Raw genomic sequence first — 22,747 nt, forward strand, 5'->3', positions numbered from 1 at the left:
TCCCACTACTCTTGGGCAAGTACTTTGCTCATTACCCATCAGGCAGCAGGCTATGACAGACACCACTTCTGAAGTGCTTGTGGGTTAAAGGGGGCTGTAAAATATCACACTACTGTGTAGAAAGCACTTCTTTAATGGAGGTGCCAACTGAATGGAGCAGGGTGCAAGCACCTAACGTGGGGAGGAAAGGGGGCTTCAAGGAGGAGGTGACTTTAGGGCTGCTCATTAAAGATGGAGAATTTATAGAGGAGGAGCGGGGAGTTGAACAGGACCGACAGGGTAGAAAGGGCAAAGGGACAATAAATACAAAGGCTCATGAAGGTAAAAGGGTAAGCGTGTCCCTTAAGGGAAGGCCAATGTGTCTGGGTACAGGGTATGCTGGAGTGGGGCGGAAGGCTAAGAGACGCTGCAGGAGTTTGGGGCGGGGGGGTGGAGAGAGAGATAGAGTCTGTGTGTGTGTGTGTGTGTGTGTGTGTGTGTGTGTGTGTGTGTGTCTATGCGTGTGCCTATGTGTGTGTGTGTGTGTGATGCTGGAAGAGAGACAGTGTGTGGGGGAGGAGCTGCAGGAAGACAGTGTGTTTGTGTGTGTGTGCATGCACGCACCACACCATGCAGGCTCTCAGTACTTGTGTCTACAGCATGCCAGACCTGCTCATGCCTCCATCTCCAGAAATCTCAGACCCCAGAAAGTCTCCCAATCCTGTTTCCTCCCCCTGACTCTCTACATCACTGCTACACCCACCGCCCTCCCTGCAGATCCTCCTGCTGGATATCCTACTTCCCAGGCTCCCTCACAGCACTCTGCACACCTGTGGTGGTGGAGTCCGGCGTGCTGCCCAGCACATGACCTGCCCACGAGCAGGTGCTCAGAGCACATCTGTGTTACAACCCAGCAAGTGGCAACCTGGCTCTGCTCCCCTCCTGGCTGACTCCCATCTGGATCCCAAGCATCTGGAAACTGAGGGTCTCTAAGCACCCACTAAAGGGTGGGGGTGAGGGGTGCTGAATGGAAGTGAGTCTGTGTCCACGGGGAGCAGTAAGAGGGGCCCCATGGACTCACCTGGGGTCCTGCTGCCCAGTGCTGCCCCTGCCATACAGCGGGATGACCTTGTCGCGGCTGATGCCAGCTTTGCAAACTGGACACACCTGTCTGTTAGGTCTCGTCTCCAACCACTGCAAGCAGGAGACAAAAGTGCATGAAGGGCGGAAGCCCACCAGTGTGGTCCGTCAGAGCCAGCAGGGGACCAGAGGCCTCACACTGGAAACATGAGCACCAGCAAGGAACATCGCAAGGAACCCAAGTCTCTCATCCTGCACCTGGCACTTGATAAATATTTACTAGTGGTGCAATCAAAATTGCCTTTAAATGCCATCATAATTAAACAGGCTTTTTAATGCTTCGTTCTCTCACGGGGCTTCCCAGCAGGAAGAAACTGCAGGCCTGGAGCTGTGTCAAGAGGTCTGACAGACCCAGTCTCAGGTAAGGCTGCAGTTATAACAAGGGCTTCCCAGGTGTCACAGTGGTAAAGAATCCACCTGCCAAGCCGGAGATGTAGGTTTGATCCCTGGATGGGGAAGATCCTCCGAGAAGAAAATGGCAACCCACTCCAGTATTCTTGCCTGGGAAATTCCACAGACAGAGGAGCCTGGCAGGCTATAGACCATGGAGTTGCAAAGATTCAGACATAACTGAGCACGCACATGTAAGTATAACAAACTTTATTTTTCTTTTTGGCCATGCCGTGTGTTATGAAGGATCTCAGTTTCCCGACCAGGGATTGAATCCCCACCCCCTGCATTGGGAGCACAGAGTTTTAACTATCGGATCCCAGGGAAGTCCCAAAATAACAAACTTTAAATCTCCACCTCCCCTAATGGTCAATTGTATGATCCTGACGGTCATATTTTTCTGTTTCTTGTTTTTACAGCATTTCCTCAACAACTATGTACCTTAGTCATCAGTATCTAGACATAAACTGACCATTTTCTGGTTATTTACTATGTGCTAAGGATAGACTTTTCTTATTATCTAAATTTGCTTAGTGTTTTTTAATGCACTTTCATTAATTTTTGCATTCAACTACTTTTTTCAAAATTAAAAACAACAATCCCATTTTGAGTTTTCTAGGTCCTTTCCCTGGTTGTATTAAAATAATTTTAATTTTTTCTCAAAAACAAAATTAAAATAAAAATAATTACGTTAGTGTCTTTGTAGACATTAGATACTTATTTATAATCTCTCTTTATATACATATACACACACATACATACACACTCAATATTTATCTTAATGCATAAACTGTACCTTTAGACACAGTGATATGTCATTTATCACACAAATGTGAATCTAGAATTTCAGGGCAAGGAGAACACAGCATCTGACGGTTTTATATCCTACTGCCTTTATTTTACTGTCAAAAGCGTGAAAATGTGCTACGTGCTCTCTATCAATTTAGAACAGACGTGCTCTACCAGGTTCCACTGGGGTCAGAATGCACAGCCTGGAAACGCAGTAGAAAGCCCTCTCGCCTCCTCTGCTTCTCCCGTTCAGATTCTGAGGCTCCAGCGGTCTGGAACTTCTAACCTCCCCCTACATTCCCAAGCCACCTACGAGTACAGGGCTTGACTGCCAACAACCATGGAGACTGTCAGCCAGCAGCGATTATTCACAGCCAGCCGTCAATGCCAGGCCCCGCTCTGTCCCACCAAGCAGGCGCCTGGGTCTTGGAGAAGACTTACTAACTGGTTTTCATAATAATCAAATGCTGGGAAAACAGACTTTTTCATAGAAGCTCTCCATTGAGACGAAAAGAGTTCTCCCCTTCCTAGTATTTTCAAGGCCTTTAAGGCTAGAAAGAGTGCTGATATGATGGGAGGTACTTTTTATAGAAACACAATCTCAACAATAAAATCTAACATACTATCACATCCAATCTGATTTACACATGACGGAATGAGACCCAGAGAGGAGCAGCTTGCCAAAGCCACAAAGGCCACTGGCAGTGGTCAGGGGCATCCCGCCTGGGACGCCACTGACCTCGTTTCATCAAGTGGCTGTCAGCAGGCAGGTGAATACACAGGGTTGGGGGGAACGCAGGCAAATGAGCCCACAAGCAGGGGAGATTGCAGCTGCTGACAGCAGTCTCCTGAGACCAGGGGTGTCTTGTGCAACCACAGCTGATGAAAGACAAAGTAAAATGAAATGCATCTTACCTGATGTAAACACGGCCAACTGCAAGAGTCCCCAGGGCAACCATTCATCAAGGAGAAAGAGAAAGGGGGAAAAGTAAAAAAATGATTTCGTTAACAGAAACACTGGGTAAGGTGGGAGCAGAAAAAGGGGCAACAGGATTGAACTGTGGAGTACTGCAACCCACAGAGAGCCTGTGGGGATTGATGGTGTAAGAAACTAGGAAAGACCGAGCTAAAGCCACAGAGAAAGGGAAGCAATGGAGACAAGACCCGAACCTCTACCCTCGGAGTCCCACTACTTATGAAGATCCCCAGGCTCCAGACCCTCCGCAAACCAGCTTCTCTACAAATCAACCTTTGGGGGGGTTACGACCTCTGAATGAAACCAACAAAAGCTAAGGATCCTCTGTGCAGGGAAATTCATGGGGGCATCCTCACTCACATGCACATGCACACATGTCCTATTTTAGACTCAACTTCAGTGGGTTCACAGCCTCCTCAGGCTCACAAGGAAGGTGGGATCTAGACCCAATTTAAAAAAATCTTCAGGCTGTTCTCAGCCCTGAGAGCTCTGCAGGCAGGAAGCAGCTTAAAAGTTCAAGGGCACTGTAAAGACATCGTGAAATAATGGAAAGACGGGGACGCAGCTTGGCAGAAAGGTCTACATTCAGCTTAGGGAGAGATTGCTGCCTGATTTCTCATTTTACAAATGAAGAAACCAAACTCTGAAACATGAAACCACTTGCCTGTGGCACCAGGACTAAAACAGAAGTCTGGGCTTCCCTGGCACGTGGTAAAGAATCCTCCTGCCAATGCAGGAGACATGGGTTCAATCCCTGATCTGGGAAGATTCCACATGCCACAGAACAACTAAGCTCATGCACTACAACTACTGAAGCCTGAGCACCCTACACCCTGCCATCTGCAACACGAGAAACCACTGCAACAAGAGGCCTACAAGCTGCAACGAGAGGAAAACCTGCTCAGCAGCGGAGATTCAGCACAGTCAAAAACAAACAAAACAGAAGTCTTCTGGCTTCCAGTTTCCTCTCCCTCTGCTGCCCAGCACTGGGTGCAGGAGACATTTACAGAACTGAAGAAAAAGTTACTCTACCTCCAGATTTATTCTTTCTCTCTTCATTCATTCATCCACTCAACCAACAAACATTTGCTGCATGCCTACCAAGCGCTAGGACAGTAGAAAACGCAGACGTAACGTATCTCCTCTGGACTCAGACGATAATTCCTTTCCCAATTACTGAACTTTACCCTCATAACCCAGAACACACAACCTCCCTGGACATAACAGACACCTGACTCCAACGTTAGCCCTGCAACTCCATTCCCAACAGAGCAGAGGGCACCCCAAATTGTGGCAGCTCTCCAGTGGCAACTTCCCTCACAGGCTGCAGGGGAGAAGACGGGGTGCCTCTCCAGGAAAAATTCTGGATTCTAACAATGATGATGGTCACTCCCAGGCATTAAACAGCCACTGTGTGCCAGGCTGTGGCTGAATGACTCTTCCTGTTTCCGTGTCACTCAACAGTCGTCACACTAACCTTCCAGGCACTGCAACTGTCTCCACTTCACAGACAAGGAAGCTGGGGTTCAGAGTGAGGACAGCAGATTTGCCTGGGGACAAACCACTAGGGTTGGAAGCATCTGTTTCATTTTTGAATGTGTTCTTTCCAACGGTACCCTGACTGAATTCTTAATTTTTTAAAATCTTGGTTTTATGATACCTGAGTCACAAAACTAGAGTATTTCAATTTCTAAGAGAGGGCTGATGACAAACAGTTCTTGCATAAAACTTAATAATCAAAGCAAGAGCCTCCAAAAAAAAATCACTAATAAATTTATCCTTTTCCCTGTCGCCAATTTAAACTTACTGACATGTTATTTAAATGACCCTTTCTTCACACCACTCCTCTGTTCAAAAATATTCAACAGCTCCATGTTCTGCTCAATCAAATCTAGGTTTGACAATCTGGCCCAATCCTCCTCTAACCATCTTGCTTCTAATACTTCCCTGCCCACACAGCAGCTTCAGGTCTCACATGAACCCGACTATGCAAACTGCCTGCCTCAGGCGGCACGCTCTGCACCTTACCTGGGTGGCACTCTCATCCCTCTAGTTCCCCCAATTTGCCCCTCAGGGTCCAGCTCAAAAGCAAGAGCAAAAAAATAAATCAATAAAATCTTGACATCTACCCAGATTCACAGAGCCAGGAGGGGCTTCTATAAGCACCAAGGCTGAAACGGACACTGACTCTGCCACTTCATTTTGATATACGTAAAATATGGTAACAAACATCAGGATCACAGCTAAAACATAACATTTCTACATGCTCTTCTAAGTCACTGAATGCTCCCAAACAACCCTATAAAATGAAGCACTGTGTGTGGAAGCACCTTGCCCACGGTCACTCAGGAGGAAAGTGGTGGAGTCAGGATTCAGGGCAAGGTCCTTGCTCAGGGCCATTGCGCTGTAACTGCCTCTTGGCTCAGTGCAGCGAGTGGGCATGGAGCAGTGCTCACTAAATGGTAAGCACTGTCACTTCAACGATGGGGTCAGGGAGCCCAGGGCGGGGACAGGACCTGTCCAAGGTCACTCAGTTTATCAGCAGCACAGCGGGGATGAGAACCCAGGTCTCCTGCCTTTGGGCCTGAGTATATCAGGACCCAAATGCTCCAAAACTGTCCAGGGCCACAAGCTTTTTAGACCTGGCACGTGTGCCCCAGAAGAACGGAAGGGTACTGACCAGAAGAGGTGGCCGCACAGGCTGATGACGGCGTCCTTGGCTGTGTCCAGGCAGATGTTGCACTCGAACGTGCTGTCCTGGCCCCCGCTCTCACCGGCGCCGTTGCTGCTGCCACTGGGCCCCCCTGCACTGGAGCTGTCAGGGGACGCAGGGGCTGAGGGCCCCTTGCTTGCCATCCTTGGCCGTCAGCAAGCTCGGGGTGAAGACTCTCCCCAGGGAAATCTGAAAGGCAGAGACATGATTGCCCATTTCTGCAGCCCACTCCCTGTGCCCCCTCCACACCAACACCCCCATCTTCTCTCACGTCTGGAAATTCAGATTATGACTGAACCCTTGAGACTTCCTAGAAGCGGCAGAGGGTGGCAGTCGTGGGGTGTTAGCCAGAGAAAAATGACTCAGAAACTTTCCGTGAATGTAGCCCAGAATGGACCACGTAAATAACACAGCGCACAAGGAGAAGACAGCCTCCGCTGGAACCAGGACCCCGTCTCAGTGTACTCCCATTCTCCCGGGGAACTGCCCAAGTGACAAATACATGCTCAATCGGACTGAAAGTTCACAGGCCGTGCTCGTAACTCTGGACGGCCTCTATGTTGGTGGGTGAGTTTGCTCAAGCCAGAGGATTGTGACCAGCACACACCAGAATACAAAGAAAACCCTGGAACCGTGAAAGGTTAGGAAGCTGGCAAGGACAAAAAGTCATCTGGTCCAACATTTTCCACACTGCCATCTTTTGCATTTTCCCTTCTGCTAGGCTGGAATCCTATCTACCTTATTTTGTCTAAATCTACCAACTTTCAAGAAAGAGAAGGCTATATCCATGCTGAAAATAGAAAATCAGTATCACCTACCGTAAGTAAAAAATAAATATAAATATAATGAAGGAAAAGCTTTTATCCCTCAGGAAAACTGTAGCATGAGACCTTTTGGCTGACTAATGGATGTGGAGCTGAGGCTGGGACTCCTGACACAGTCTGTATTCACTCCACCACTGCACCACCACAGACCAAGCTGGGCACCACACGCGGGGAGAAACAGACCACCGTTCATGACCACCTCCAGTTCAAAGATCCACCAGGAGTTGAACAAGAACAAGCATGAGAACACCACCAAAGGATACCCAGAAATTCTAGGTGCAGAGTAAGAATTGGTCACCTCAGAAATTCCAAGGGGGAAATGCTAGCTGACTACCAGTCAGAGAATCAGAGGCTTGGATGCTGGTCACAGGTGAGCCTCCAGCTTGCTTATAGTGGTTCCAAGACCACTTGCTAGGTGGTCTTGAAACCCTCCCCTCTCCTCTCTGGGCCACGGTTTCCTCATCTGTAAACTGAGGCACTGGACTCCATGGTCTCCAAGCGCCCTCTCCTTCTCTGAGACTGCTGCGGCAGGCCATCCCACTCGCTCTCTCCAGCGCAGGTAGGCCCACCGCAAGTCTGGGACTTACCCCTGGAGCAACAGAAGACCTCCCTGATTTCAGCTTCCAGGCCAAAAGGCCACAGTCCCTTCAGGCCCAGGGCCTTCCTACACACCACGGACTTGGAATTCGGTGTCCACGAGCACCCCTCACCACGACAGCAGCTCAGTGACTGGAGCAGGGAGAGGCAGCCAGCTCAGCACCACTTTTTCACTCAAGTTACATCATTTTACATAATGTCCCAGAAGAGCAGCTGGCTGCCAGCAGCACAGCGCTGTTCTGGCCTCTGCTCCAAGCCTTCCCTGTGGTCCAGGACTTCCTCCTCTCCACAAGTCTGCTCTCTTCTTCATAGCAAGGAGCCTGTCTGTGAGGGCCCCATTATGGCCTTTCTTTGTCATTCCAACTCAAGCACCCTGACACGTGTGTTTCTTTAAAAAAAAAAAAATTATTTTAAAATTAAGGACTATGTGTACAGATGTGGAAAGACAACCTTCGTTTGGTCAGGTTCACCGATGGATCTTAATGACAGTCGCCTGATGTGATGCAACAGGAAGCACACAGCACCAATAACAAAGTGTCCTCGCCCTAAAACACAGACTCTAATCAAGTCTGTAAAACAAATGACCATTTTCAGAAAATATGGGGCACAGAGGCACGTGTTAAACAACTCCAGGGAGCTGCAATCAGCAAATTCAGAATGTGGGAGTTTCTACAGGACAAGTAACCAAAGTTCTCCAGAAAATAAACAGCGCAGAGTTATAAACTGAGACTTGAGACACACCAGCCACTGGCAGCAGGCGGGTCTCACTGGAACCAGATTCACACAAACCACCTGCTCAAAGACGTTTGTGAGATGGCTGACAAAAACCGACTCAGCCTGGGCATTAGTTTATATTAAAGAATTACTGTTACTTTTATTGGTTGTGATAATGTCATATTTAAATTTTTTTCACCTGCTAGATATGTTCAATTAAGTCTTTATGAAGGAAAGAGAACATGTTTGGGACCTGCTTTAAAGTACTCAAGGGGGAAAAGTGAAAGTGGAAAAAAAAGATGAAGCAAGAACAAGGAAGTTGATGTTGCAGCTGGATGATGAATGCGGATTCATCGCATTATTTATGTGTGCTTGAACATTTTCCATAATAAAAGGTACTTTCCAAAGAGGTCAGGCTGCAGAAGAGTATAAGTTTATTTAGGTAAGAAGAAATAGGTTATATAAATGAGTGTACATCCACACATTCACAAAGCAAATGTCTACACCGCACACACTATAAACCATCAACAGTCATTTCTGGGATTAGGAGGGCTGGGGAACTTTGCAGGTGGGGGTCAGAGGTCCTCCCTGTTTATAATACTGACATTTTTACCTGTATTCTAAAGTCAGACAATAACAATGCCCTTAAAAAACTTTTTCCCTGATGTTTCACTTCCCAAACCTGAGAGTTCTGAGCTGAAGTCCTGGCTCCACACTGACCAGCCGTGTAAAGGCCTCTGAGTAAAGGTCTTGATGACTTGAGTATCTCACCAGAAAAATGAAAATGTCACACCTCCTACAGGCTGCTAAGGTGGCCGTATGAGATAACACAGTGACTTGTAGGAGCCACCAAGTTAGGAGGGGGCTGCTGCTATGGGGAGATGTGCCGAGGTCCAGCCCCGGCTGATCCAGGGTATTCGAAGGAGAGACGGCTAGGCGACCTATTCAAATGTTAATTAGAGATAATAAAGAGTAATAGAATGAGGATAGCTCAGTAGGAAAATTCAGTGGAGAAAAGAAGCTGAGTGGCTTGGTTTACGCGGAAAATCAATATAACCCGTGACACCAGGTTAGCTCTGACCACGGAGGCCGCAGGCGCCCTCTCGAATAGCAGAAGGTGCCCCACCTTAGACACCTTCTCGAGTGGGTCTTAGAAGCCCAGGCAAATAAATGGTCGCAGAGGATATCCGCGCTCCAGATGGACACTCAGCTGGAAGTTAAAGGGAAGAATGACACGGGGAGACCAAGCGTTGGTGAGCAAGGCCCACAGCTTTATTTTCAACAGGGGCTTTTATACCCTAAGTTACACATAGAGGATAATAGGGGATGCGAAGTCAGCAGTCTTTGATGCTTATCAAAAACCAGGGTTTCTTTCCTGCAAATTTATCGTATACAAATGGTTTAGGTGATTTACATCATCTCCTGGCCAGAAGGCCTATTAACATTTTATGACTCTTGACAAGGAATTATCAACAAAGACTTATTTTCTCTAAGAGTAATTATTTCAAGGTTTGGCGCCATCTTCCGAAGATAAGATTACGTTCCTATAGGGTGGATGTGTAATGGGTTTACAAAGGGAAGAATTTATTACCTTAAGGGTCTAAAGTTACTAACACTAAGGCCACTACTTATTTTTTCTACATACCAACTATATTAATTAATACACATTCAAGGATACAATTCAGGGGATGTGAAAACTTGGCAGCAAGCATTGGCTCATCAATGAAATCTTTTACTAGTTTTATTCTGACAGTTTCTAACTCTCTGAGAGGCTCTAAGTTATTTGAATATCTTAAGCTTCCCGTGCCTCTCGAGGCTGGGAGACTGTAAACAATCGTATGCATAGCTGTAGGTGTCCGGGTAAACTTGTCAGACGAGTTAGAGAGCCATCTGAGGGATATGGATTTAAACACTCCTAATTGCCCAGGAACTTTATTAATTGGAGCTGTAAGTTAACTCTTCGACAGAGAGAGCGAGATGGTGGTGGGGGACAGTCCCCAGTAAAGTCAGAGGTGAGAGCACAAAGCAATAAAGTAGGCAGACTCTGGTTTTTTGGGGGTAGATGCTCGAGAATATCCGGGGGCACTCCCGAGGCTTGATCCCGCCTTTGCGTATGCCGAGCCTCCTTCCTCATGACCTTTGTCACGAGTGGAATGTCTCTCGCCGGCTCCCGGCAGAGATGCACATACATCCACTGGCCCCAGCTCACTGCCCTCTCCACTCACTGGCCCTACAAGGCTCCACACAGCACATTTCCTACAGAGGCCTAAGGGGACAATCGGGGTCATGGCAGGTGGCAGGGTAGGAATGGCCAGGGGACAGTGACAGGTCACCTCAGAGTTTGCAGGGAATAGCAGTCCTGCAGCAGACCAGGCACTGGGACAGGCCGGCATGTGCCGACTCTAGGTAGACCGTATCACTTTCATTCTAATTCTTAGCAGACTGATCACGTGGTCCCTACCTAAGCTCTAGAGCTTCATCCCAGTAGGCACTCAAAATATTTGCTGAGTGAGCGGGTGCAGACACGCATAACTGGTTTCAGTCAACTCCCAGGCCAGCCGCTCACACAAGCTCTCTCTGCAATGTACCCTGGGCCCCATCCCCAGAGCCTCCTCTCCCCACCTCCTGCCTTCCCTCAGGCACAGGAGCCTCACCGCACCAGGCTCTTCCCTGGGGCCATTCAGTGAGCACCTGCAGAACACAATGTGGACAGAGCCTCTGGGACACTGGTCTAGAGAACAGAGGACCCTGTCAGCTCAGGAACCGGATAGAGTGGAGAGGAAGTAGACCCCGGGCATATGTGTGCTGCCATCCTGCTGAAAGCTGGCCTGGTCCCTGGAGGGCCTCGATTTAGACCTGATCACAGAGGAGCCCTGCAGCAGTCGGTTGTGTGCCTTGTCCCTACCCCTACCGTTCTTCACTTCTGATCTGAACGCACTTTCCAGTTTTCAAAGCACATTCACATCTACTACCACTTCTGACTCTCACTCCACTTTACAGAGGACATCAGGCCAGAGATGTCAGAGGACCTGCCCAAGGTCAGGCCACTACACATGTAATAATTCTGTGCCCGATTCTGACTTTCCAACACATCAGCACTCTTTCCACTCTTACCTGTTGCCCCTTTAACATGCAGCATTACAAAGTTAAACATCTGGTCTTTGCTTTTCCTCAAATGCATTCCTCTAACTTTTTGTTCTTTGCAGTGATTGCAAAGCAAACTCACCCGTCATCCATCTATGCCTGAGACCAAAGGATCTCTACTCCAACTACAATGGGGCCCGGTGCTACCACCTGGGGTGACGGAGTCATAAAGAAGAGCAAGACCATGCTGAGTCCCTGGAGTCTAGAATAGGAGCTAATTATAATAATCTTTAACAAGGAGCTCCATCAAACTTGCCTGTTTTTCCTAAACACGGCACCCCCACAGAGATCTGGTTCCTAGACTCCCTCAGTGATTTAAACAGGACCTGGAACTGGATGGTGGGCTCTTTGATCTTCATTGTAGGATCTTTAGTTGCAGCATGTGGGATCTAATTCCCTGACCAGGGACTGAACCCGGGTCCCGTGCACTGGGAGTGAGAAGTCTTAGCCACTGGACTATCAGGTAAGTCCCAAGAACGTGTATTTTAAATAAGTGTCCCCACAGTCCACTCCAGATGATTCTGATGAAGTGTTTTGGAAAATCAGCTCTCAAATAGGAGAACTCTATTAGAATGCAGTTTGGAAAGACAATAACCTCAAGGCTTGTCCTTCAGAATGCCCAACCCCAGCTACAGCCCACGGACCATGGAGAGGTCAGGTCAACTCGGGGCAGAGGGAGGCAGGGACAAGTCTGCCTCAGACCAGCCAGCACCTGGACCATCCGTGACAAAGCTGATCATTTAAAGAACAAGTTCACACCTTGCTCTGAAAAACATCTCTAAATCTGAGATGTCCAAGGCACCACACATAGTGCTGGGACTAAGGCAGGTTTGTAATACTCCATGATCCCTTAGGAACACCAAGCCTGGCAGCTGGAGTGGACTGACTGAGCATCCTCACTCCTACGACCTTCCCAGAGCTGGCCTGGCTTACCTCACAGGATCGAAGCAGAAGAGAGAAAGCGAGAGTTGCGTATCCCCGAAGGAACTACCAGGGAACGTGAGCTCGTGAAGAAATCTCTTTGCAGTACTCTTGTGTTCAGTTCTCAGGTCCTAGAGGAAACTGCAGGAATGCATAATCTTCCTTCTCTGCCCCTTTAACTCTAAGAATTCCTTGACCAGAGTGTACAGAGGCATCTGGAAACGTTGGTTCTAACTATGAAGATTACAGATTTGGATGATAAATAACTAGCATGATGTGAGAGGTGATCCAGCAGAGATCTTGTTTCTATGGGCAGACACATGTTCACAAAGAAGTCTTCTGTCAGGAACAGTGGCGAGCCCCAGCCTGTCTTCATGGCTCATCAGGCTGCTGCTGGACACACAGGCAGAGAGGGGACCCACATTCTAAGAATGTCGACATCACACTCATAGAAGGTTAGAGTGGGAGGAAATCTAAGTAAGAGGGTGATTGAACTCGGAACATACAGAAACCAGGCCCTAAAATTTTGGTGTCTAAGTGAAGTTTTGGTCTCACAGTTAGCTCACAGAAGCCCAGCCCTCAAATACAGGACCAAGGGCATGAGTGGACTTTCAGGCCCAGAAGGACAGAGGAGACTAAGCAATTGGCCTCTTTTCTTTAGGTCCTTTTCTTGGGTATCTCTAATCTATCTGTCCACCCAATCCCATACCAACCATCAAAGATTTATTAATGATCCTATTTGCCAGGCATTCAAGGCATAAATAAAAAAGGGTTTCAGTCTAAAGGGAGATACAGGCAAGTGAACCAACAGGCAGCCCAGTGTGCTGACAGTGGTGTGTACAGAGCGCCCGAGGGCAGGGCTTACTGGTGACAGGACAAGTGGACAACTCAATTGGCCAAGTTCAGCATGGTTGGAGCCCAGAGCTCATGTGGGGGTAGCAGGGCAGCAAGGTCTGCAACCGAAGCAGGAAGAAAAGCCTGGAAATCCTTGTGCCCTTCAGTCCTGGCCTGTCAGGCTGACATGCCCAGCTGAGCCACCTAACCCAGACCCACCTCACCTTCCAAAGGCTTCCATGATCCCAATGTCTCTTCCTTTCCCCACCCAGCTCCATCCCCTGGCTAAACTAAACTGGTAGATTCACACGACAGATTATAAGACCACTAAAAATTACCCTTCTATGAGGATTTTGGTTACGTGGGAATTTTTCTATATAGCATAACGTTAATAAAAAAAAAAAGGCAAAATAGAAAATTTTATACCAAACTGAACATACTGTATGATATTAACAGGTTAAAAGATACAGAAAAAAATTGGAAGGGCCCAAATGTTATCTGTAGTGTCTCTGGATAATGGAACCATGGGCAAATTTTTAAAGCTGCTTTTACACTTAACTGTACTTCCCACTTTTTCCATAGTAAGTACTACATTATTAAGACACAGAAAAATATGGGAAAATGTTAAATGTCCCAGAATTTCAGATCTCAGTACAGGACAAAAAGGAAAGCAATCTGATTAAAGAAATCTATACTAACTTTAATGATCCTTAGCATAATAATTATTTCAGACATTTCACATTTTAAAATTTTATTGATTTATATTTTTAATGAGTAACACTCATGTGGCTGAATTCAAAAGGCACAAAAGGATCAGACTGAAAAGTCTCTCTCATCCATGCAACCTAGTCATCCTGTTCTCGGCCTTGGAGACCAATGGTTCTAGACTACATCTTTAAGACATATTCCAGCTTAGAACTGCTGGGTCAAAGGGTATCTAAAATTTGTAATTTTGTACCAACGCCTTTGAAAAAGGATGTGCCAATTTTTACTCCCATGAAAAATACATAAGAGTGCTTGTTACTCCCATCTTTGCCAACAGTATACATGTTTTCAAAAGAGAACGCATCCTAAGTCTCATGGGGAAAATAGGGTAATTTTAGCAGTTTGGGAAGATATTTTAAATTCACTAATTCATTTGCTAATTAACTATTAAAACCCATTATATCCCATGCACTGGACTAGGCCTTATAGGTAACAACTGCCAAACATAACACGTATTTGAGTGGAAATTCTAGGCTCAGCTGCTTCAACTTTCTCACATTGTCTTCAATTATTTGTTTTTCAGTGGGTTTTTTTTTTTTTTTCAGTTATTATTATTGTTTTTTTTTTTCTTTTTCCTTTTTGTGTTTGTGGCTGCGCTGCGTGGCATGCAAGATTTTAGTTTCTCGACCAGGGATCAAACCCACGCTTCCTGCAGTGGAAGCACAGAATCCCAACCAGGGGACCACCAGGTAAGTCCTATCTTCCATCATTTCTAAATCAAAAGTGTTTTAGCTTGTTTGGCATCAAGTGTCAATGATTTTTCTTAAAGCTTACCAGGTTTCATAGGCAAGGACGGGGTAGGATTCAGATAACCCAGCACAAACTTTCAAGGACCAAAAGGCTGCCTTCTGTCATTCCTTATACCACTGTCTTAAAATGTTCTTTAACTTTTTATGGGCTTTTGTCCTTAAAAATCATCATGGCACAGAGGAATATGATGGCTCTGGGTTGAAATCTCAGATCCACCATTTACTCTGTGACCTCGCGCATTACCTTCTCAGGCCTTTTTTACCCATCTGTTAAAATGGGGCAATTACCTTCCTCATAGGGTAGTTGGAGGGATTAAAGAGACAACACAATGAGGGCTGGCACAGAGTTAATACCCCTCCACTGTGAGGTTTCACAGAGCACACTGAAGGTGTAACTACTTCCTCACACTCCCCACGGATCTATGCAGTCAGCAGGTATTTATTTGATTAATTTGCTGAATGAATGAGTCAAAACTTCCCTTTCTGAATGAGCATCGTTCCTTGAAGGCATTGTAGATGAGACAGTAGAACTGTGTATGAGCAAATCCAGACCAGGACACGATTTTTGACCTGGGCAAAATCGGATTTCCCCAACAGTGTTACAATCAGGATGGAACTGTTACATCTATTATCACTATGAGTGACATCGGCTGACACTGTGCTCAGCCCTTTACACAAACTGTCTCATTTAATCTTTACAACCTGCCTTCGAGGTAAACACTCCCCACCATATACAGCATCCCCTGCGATGTTAGATTGAGGTACAGAGTAGTTGGGTCATTTGCCCACGGTCACAGAGCCAGTCAGAAGCAGTTTTCAACTCCCAAGCCAATGTGCTCAATTAAGTACCTCAGTGATTCATTTGTATGTCCTCTCAAGTCCAGACCCAGACTCTAAGTGCCTTAGCACAGAGCGAGACACCTCAAGAGTACCTCATAAATGTGTGTGGGTTGATGGATCTGATGCCCAGGAGTACTTTGAACTGTACAACTCAAGATGAATCAATGTAGCCAACTAAAGCCGTAGAAAATCAGTGTCCTAAAAGTACAAGACATTCTTCAGGGATGTTTTTCAGAACTGGAAATGTTACATAACTGTTTTAGAGTAATTTTTTTCTTTAGCATTGTCCAAAACTCTTCAACAAATGAAAGAAAAAAAAAAAAAGATTATGGATATGGGACCATAGAAAGTTCAGGTTTCCCTAGATTAGTACCGATCTGTAGTAGAGATAACACTACTCACACACAGGATCAATTATTCACTGAACTGTCTTGCTTACTCCAGTTAAACACCTCCCAGAGTCACACGCACAGTACCTGACACACAGTATACATTCAATAAATATGTCAATAAACAAAAGGGAATTTGACAATTTCAGTTCAAACCAACATAACTGGATAAAACATTGTATCAAAGAAAGATCTTCAGAGTGGACAGGTCCTAGGTAAGCATGGTGAATTTCTAGTATAATACAGTGAGAGGAACAATCTAGAGCCAGAGAGCCTAGTCCAGTGCTCTCAGCTGGACCTCTCAACTAGGCCAGGGTCCTTACCTGCAAATGGGGTGATTGTGTTTGTCCTTGCTTTGTCATCCAAAAACTTTTCAAAGTGAGAGTTCAGCTTTTGTTTTCATGTGGCCAGTGAATTCTTATTCAATTCAGATTCTACAAAATCTCATTAATTCAAATTTTATCTGAAGCTGAGGACCTCTGAAAAACTCTAAAGACAGAACATCAAGAAAATGAATAAGGTCGACAAGATTTAACTATGTAACAACAAAACTGTCTAAGAGTTTTAATAACGTCAGCATATACTTGACAAAAACAATGATCCCACTTCTCCTAAGGCCCTAAGGAGGACCATCAGGAGAGCATGCATAAAACACATCAGGGGAGTCCCCTGTCTAGTGGTTAGGGTTTGGCACTTTCACTGTTGTGGCCTGGGTTCAATCCCTGGCCAAGGAACTGAGATCCCACAAGCCATAAGGCCAAAGCGGGGGGAAAAAAAGACATTATCAACAGAGTACGAAAGCAACTTACAGAGTGGGAGAAAATATCTGCCAGTCATGTATCTGAGTGATCAATATACTGAATATATAGAGAACTCCTAAAACTCAACAGCAAAAAAATGAACAATCTAATCCAAAAATGGGCAGAGGACTTCAAAAGACATTTCCCCAAAGAACATATATGAATGGCCGATAACAACATGAGAAGATGCTCAACATCACTAATTATGTGGGAAATGCAAATCAAACTGTGATATGCCATCTCATACCCATTAGGATGGCTACTATCCAAAAAAAAAAAAAACCCAGAAGATCACAAGAGTTGGTGAGGAGGTGGAAAAATTGGAACCCTTGTGCACTTTTGTTGGAATGTAAAATGGTTCAGCTGCTGCGGGAAACTGTCTGGCAGTTTCTGTATTCTGCAAAATGTCTAGTATGAGCACAAATTACTTTCACAATTAGAATTACTGGTGTGGGGATTTCCCTGGCGATCCAGCGATTAAGACTCCACCTTCCAATGTAGGGGCTGCAGGCTTGATCCCTGGTTGGGGAGCTAAGTTCCCACATGCCTTTGACCAAAAAATTTAAAAGAGCCAAAACATAAAACAGAAGCAATACTGTAACAAATTTTCAATAAAGACTTAAAAAATGGACCTTAAAAAATTTTTTTTAATTAAAAAAAAAAAAAGAATAATTACTGGTGTGTGTGTTTTCCAGATAGTCTAGTGAGAGCTGAATGCTTTGGAGTCAAGAGATGTATGAGGGCACTGGTAGCTCTGCCAACTCAGGCAGCGGCCCAAGGCCATCACCAGTCCCGACTTTGCCAACTACCTCTGACTCCTCGAGTCCCTGCCTGTGATCAGACAAACACAAGAGTAGCTCCTGAATGACAGCATCTCCTAGTGTTCTTATCACATATGGGGTGAGGCTGCGGTACCCCTTTCACTGGACGTGGCCATCCCAGCTCTGCACCGTCAGCAGTGGTCGGGCTGAACCAAGCTCTGAGTGGTCAGCAGTTTCAAATGGCAACTTACTCTGAACTTCACACTCAGTCACTCAGTTGTGTCCGACTCTTTGGTGACCCCATAAACTGTAGCCCATCAGGCTACCCTGTCCATGGGATTTTTCAGGCAAGAATACTGAAGTGGGTTGCCATTTTCTCCTCCAGGAGATCTTCCCAACCCAGGGATGGAACCCGTGTCTGCTGCATTGGCAGGAGAATTCTTCACTGCTAAGCCATTGGGAAGCCCTTTCAATATGTCCAAATCCAACTGCATTCAGATCAAGGCGTTACTGGCATTGCCTCAGATTTTGCAGTTCAGCTCATGCTGAATTACTTCAAGGGGCTTCAGGGGATCTGCACACTCTGAATATTTACATGCAAAATTGTACATGATGACAAGTAACTCAATTACAAAAGGGCTAAGGGTCTGAATAGACATTTCTCCAAAGAAGATGCAAGGATGTCCAATATGCACGTGAAAGTTATTCAACATCAAGTCTTAGGGAAATGGGAAATGCAAATAAAACTACAATGAGATGCCACACCACACCCACTAGGATGGAAAAAATAATAAAATAATAAAGGACAATAACAAGTGTTGAACAGGGCGTGGACAAAATGGAATTCTCATATATTGCTAATGAAAATATAAAATGGTGAGGTGCAGTGGAAAGCAGTTAGGCAGGTCCTCAAAAGGTTAAAAAACAGAGTTGCCATATGACCTAGCAATTCCACTCCTAGGTATACACATCTAAAAGAATTCAAAATATGTTCACACAAAACTTTGCACATGAATGTTCAGAGCAGCATGTCATAACAACTAAAAGGCAGAGACAACTTATATGTTAATCAACTGACAACTAACAAAACAGTGTGTCCACGCAGTGGAATATTACTCAGCCATGAAAGGAATACAGTACCGACACATGCTACGACGCGGATGAACCCTAAACACTATGCGTAATCAAAGAAGCCAGAGACAAAAGGCCACATACTATGTGATTCCAGATTAGTGGCTGTCAGGGGATGGGAAGAGGGAAGAATAGGGAGAAACTGCTAACATGTACGGGGATTCTTCTTGGGATGATGAAAATACTCTGGAATTCAAACAGCAGTGAAGGCTGCATAACTTTGGGAACATTCACACATTAAAATGATGAATTTCATAATATGTGAATTTTATCCCACCCTCCCAAAAACTTTGAGAGACATCTACAAAATAATCGGCCAGCTCTCTTCAAAAATTTACAGTCAGGCTTCCCTGGTGCCTCAGTGGTAAAGAATCTACTTGCCAATGCAGGAGGCACTGCACTGATCCAGGAAGAGCACAGATGCCAAGAAGTAATTAAACCTCTGCACCACAGCTATTGAGCCTGCACTCTAGAGTCTGCAAGCTGCAACTACTGAACCCACTTGCCCCAACTACTCCAGCCTGAATGCCTAGAGCCAGTGCTTTGCAACAGGAGAAGCCACCACAATGAGAAGCCCACACACCACAACTGGAGAGTAGCCCCCACGCTCTGCAACTAGAGAAAAGTCCACACAGCAATGAAGACCCAGAACAGCCAAAATGTAATGAATGAATAAATAAAGTTATCTTTTTAAAAAAGGTTTACATTCATGAAAGCCAAAAAAGACTGAGCAACTGTCTCAGATTGAACAGACTAAGAAGACTTGATACTAAATGCAATGTGGGAAACTGGATTGGATCCTGGAACAGAAAAAGGATATTAGTGAAACAAATGGCAAAACTTGAATAAAGCCTATAGTTAGTAGTACTGTATTTATCCTAAATTTATTAGATAATTTTATTACGGTTATGTAAATGTTAACATTAGGGACAGCTGGGTTAAGAGTATGCTTGAAATTTATGTGTTATTTTTGGAAGTCTAAAATCATTTCAAAAGAAAAAGAAAAAAAAGTATATGGAGTGGGTCAGCGGTTGGCAAATTTTTTTCTGAAAAGCACTGTATAGTAAATACTTTAGATTTAGCAGATCATATGGTTTTTGGGGCAATTACTCTACTTTGCTGCCAAAAACAGTATGTAAATTAACAGATGTGGCTGTGTTCCAATAAAGCTTTATTGATAGAAACAGATTTGATTTTCTTTTAATTTTCACATATCAAAAAATATTCTTCCTCTTTGGATGTAATCTACACCATTAAAAAATGTAAAAACCATTCCCAACTCACAGGCCACACAAAAACAAGCAGTGGGGTCAGATTTGGACCCCAGGCCAAAGACTGCAGACTCCTGCTCCAGGTCAGAATTTGCCAGTGTGCTTCCATTACTCCAAAAAAAAAAAAAAAAAAAAAAAAGTGCTTCACATCAATTAAGTTTGGCAACACTAGATTAAACAAGGTTAGGCACATCTCTTATCGACGTCTCAGTGCCTTTGACAAGATACTACACGCTGAGAAGCTCTAAGAAGGGGTACTCATACATAGCTTTTTCCAAACTTACTTTAACCACAGAACACTTTTTTCAGAGGCTTCTCTTCAGACTGTGGCCTGAAGAACACACTATGGAAATCTTGATTAAGGTACTTTTTTAAAAGGAAAACTTCAGATTGAAAAGTTTTAAAGACACCACCAAATTAAAACCATTTTACTCAGCACATGGATAACATGTGAATAAGCACTTCACAACTTAAAAAAAAAAATTCTAGGAAACACAAAAAAGGGAGGAAGAATAAACACAAGCAGGAAGTCTTGGCTCAAATCCAACCTTTTTTTGGCAAAGGCATGTCAGCAGGATTGGGTCATAATATAGAACCTCTGTTCCACTGGGAAACCTAAGCATTCTAACTGGTTTTTAAAAAGGGATCTGCTTGGAGTTTTGTAAATCACAAAATAAGGAGCTTTGACGTTTTATTAGAAAACTAAATACATGCTAGAAGCATTATCTGCAGATTATGGCTGAGGATGAACTGGCAAGTCAAGTCCATCAAAGGACTGGTTTTAATGCTGAAGTTAGCCAACAGATTGCAAAAATTCTCTCAGCAGACACATCATCTATAACAACACACTGCTAGAGAGAGGAAGGAGAAGGCAATGGCACCCCACTCCAGTACTCTTGCCTGGAAAATCCCATGGATGGAGGAGCCTGGTAGGCTGCAGTCCATGGGGTCGCTAAGAGTCGGGCACGACTGAGCGACTTCACTTTCACTTCTCACTTTCATGCACTGGCGAAGAAAATGGCAACTCACTCCAGTATTCTTGCCTGGAGAATCCCAGGGACAGAGGAGCCTAGTGGGCTGCCATCTATGGGGTCGCACAGAGTCAGACACAACTGAAGCGACTTAGCAGCAGCAGGAGCAGAGGAAGAGGGATTTATGTCCTGGGGCTGGGGGGAGGCTGGCCTGAACAACCTCAAGGGGGTCTTTCAGACACAGGCTCCTCAACTCTGAGTCCAAAGAGTTTACTGGGTTTTCCTCATCAATCACAAAGACTTCAGATTCATTTCCAAGTTGTTCTAGGAAAATAAGCTCCAAACCGAGGGGGTGGGGACCCTGCTTAGTTATTCATTCAACAAACATTAATGGCCCTGATCAGATGCGGCATTCCCAAGTCCTTGAAAAGGATGGTACACAGAACAAGGAAGAGATTACATAAATTCAGACCCACTGGCCTCACTTTTAGGAGATGTAGGCTGGGGGGACACAGATGTTAAGAAAAGAGGGCAGAAAAAAAGAAGTCAGCACCAGAGAAGACTTAAAAAAACGACTTAGAATTAGCCACTTTAAAGTTGAAAAGGACTTTCATCTAAAAACTCCTGCGACAGGAAGTACACCACTCTGGAGGCAATCCATTCCATTGCTGGTCCCCTGTGACCACCCTTGAGTTCTTTAATTAAAATATTGTCTTCCTGTAGAATCCACCTATTGGTCCTAGTTCCTGCCTCTTTCAACAGCAAAGATGAAGTGGAAGCTCTTTTCACCATAACATTGTTTTCGATGACAGTTCCCTTCCATTGCTCTCTTTTCTGGGCTAAACACCACCGCACCCTCTTCCAAAGATACTGAAGGAGTTCCAGTTGCTCAAAGCAAAGAATGGATTTCTAGAACTCACAGCAAGAAAGCACTTACCATCAGTGGGTTTCAAACATGGGTATGCAGAGGACCCCCGAGGAGTATGTTCAAAATGCGGTTTCCCCGGTTCCGACCCAGATTCTAAATCAGAGCTCTTATTTAAGTCCTGTACTGGGAAGTATGCACCCCACGGCATTTCAAAGCACAAGCTGTGAGAACCGTATTTAGAGAAACACTGCCCTGTTTTACAAGTGAGGAAACAGGCCTGGTACGGGGAAAGGACTTGGCACGGAAAGCATGACTGGCTGCTGGCGGCGAAGTCTCCAACTCTGGTCCTTCACTCCCAAGCCAACTCTATTCAGCCCGCTTCCCGGCCTCGGCCTCTCCACTGGGGGCAAACTCATTAAAATCACCCCCCACGAGAGAAGCGGCCTCGACTGGGAGTCTGAGTGAGTTCCTGACTGGAGGGGAGAGTTTGTGGGAGCCTTCTCTCTACTTAGTCCTCAGTTTCCCCAAACTGGAATCGCTGGACAGAAGACCACAACATAATCCTGAACTCCCTCCTGGGACGAAGGGCCTGGGCCAGAGTCGGGCTTGAAGTCTCTGCGCTCTTGGGCTCAAGTGTCCAAGTCCGTGGGCCCGGTGAGGGCGGAAACCGATCCCCGTCCCTCAACCTGGGCGGCCCCGAGCTGACCCCCCACCCAACCCCTATGTACCTGCCTCTGCTCAGTTAATGCCGCCAAGGCCGCCCCAGCCTGTCAGCCCGTCGGTCGCTCAGCCAGTCTCTTACCTGGGTCAGTCTGTCCGGCCGGACCTCAGAGCGTTCCTACGCGGACTCTGGTCAGCTGACGCCAAGCCGCCGCTTTCCGAGGAACTTCCGGCCCAAACCGGAAGAGGTTGGTCCACCGCGCTGTGCTCCGGGCCAGATCCTGGGCTCTAAGGTTCCGCCTGCCGGGAGGAAGGGAAAAAACACAAGGACTGTCTGGAAGCCTTTGAGAAAGCCAAGGTGTGACCATGGAAAGGGTCAGACAAGCTTGGAACATTTTGGAACGGAATGTCTAAGGATGATGGGAATCAGACTGACGAGAATATGTCAAAGGACCCATGAGCTAACTTGAAGATCCCACTGGCCAAATTGGGGCAATATGAGCAAAATACATGATGAGAGT

General features: G+C 45.7%; 1 protein-coding gene across 4 annotated transcripts in view; it reads right to left on the reverse strand.

Annotated features, from left to right (window-relative positions):
- Nucleotides 1–22,526, reverse strand: part of RNF185 (ring finger protein 185) — a 31,525-nt gene extending 8,999 nt beyond the window's left edge. The window contains exons 1-5 of one of the 4 annotated variants that reach the window (XM_006051027.3): nt 22,369–22,509; nt 16,088–16,253; nt 5,955–6,176; nt 3,214–3,232; nt 1,061–1,173 (exon numbers count right to left, since the gene is read on the reverse strand). In XM_006051027.3, the coding sequence (XP_006051089.1) occupies nt 1,061–1,173; nt 3,214–3,232; nt 5,955–6,130 (308 nt within the window). In that variant the 5' untranslated portion in view covers nt 6,131–6,176; nt 16,088–16,253; nt 22,369–22,509. Of the gene's footprint in view, nt 1–1,060; nt 1,174–3,213; nt 3,233–5,954; nt 6,177–7,398; nt 7,610–16,087; nt 16,254–22,294; nt 22,320–22,368 lie in introns of those variants that run through there. The other 3 variants (XM_006051026.3, XM_025267323.2, XM_044929922.1) reach the window with 3 other exon arrangements.
- Nucleotides 22,527–22,747: the final 221 nt, after the last annotated feature.

Source organism: Bubalus bubalis, chromosome 17 (genome assembly GCF_019923935.1).
Source record: "Bubalus bubalis isolate 160015118507 breed Murrah chromosome 17, NDDB_SH_1, whole genome shotgun sequence".
NCBI classification, from domain to species: Eukaryota; Metazoa; Chordata; class Mammalia; order Artiodactyla; family Bovidae; genus Bubalus; species Bubalus bubalis.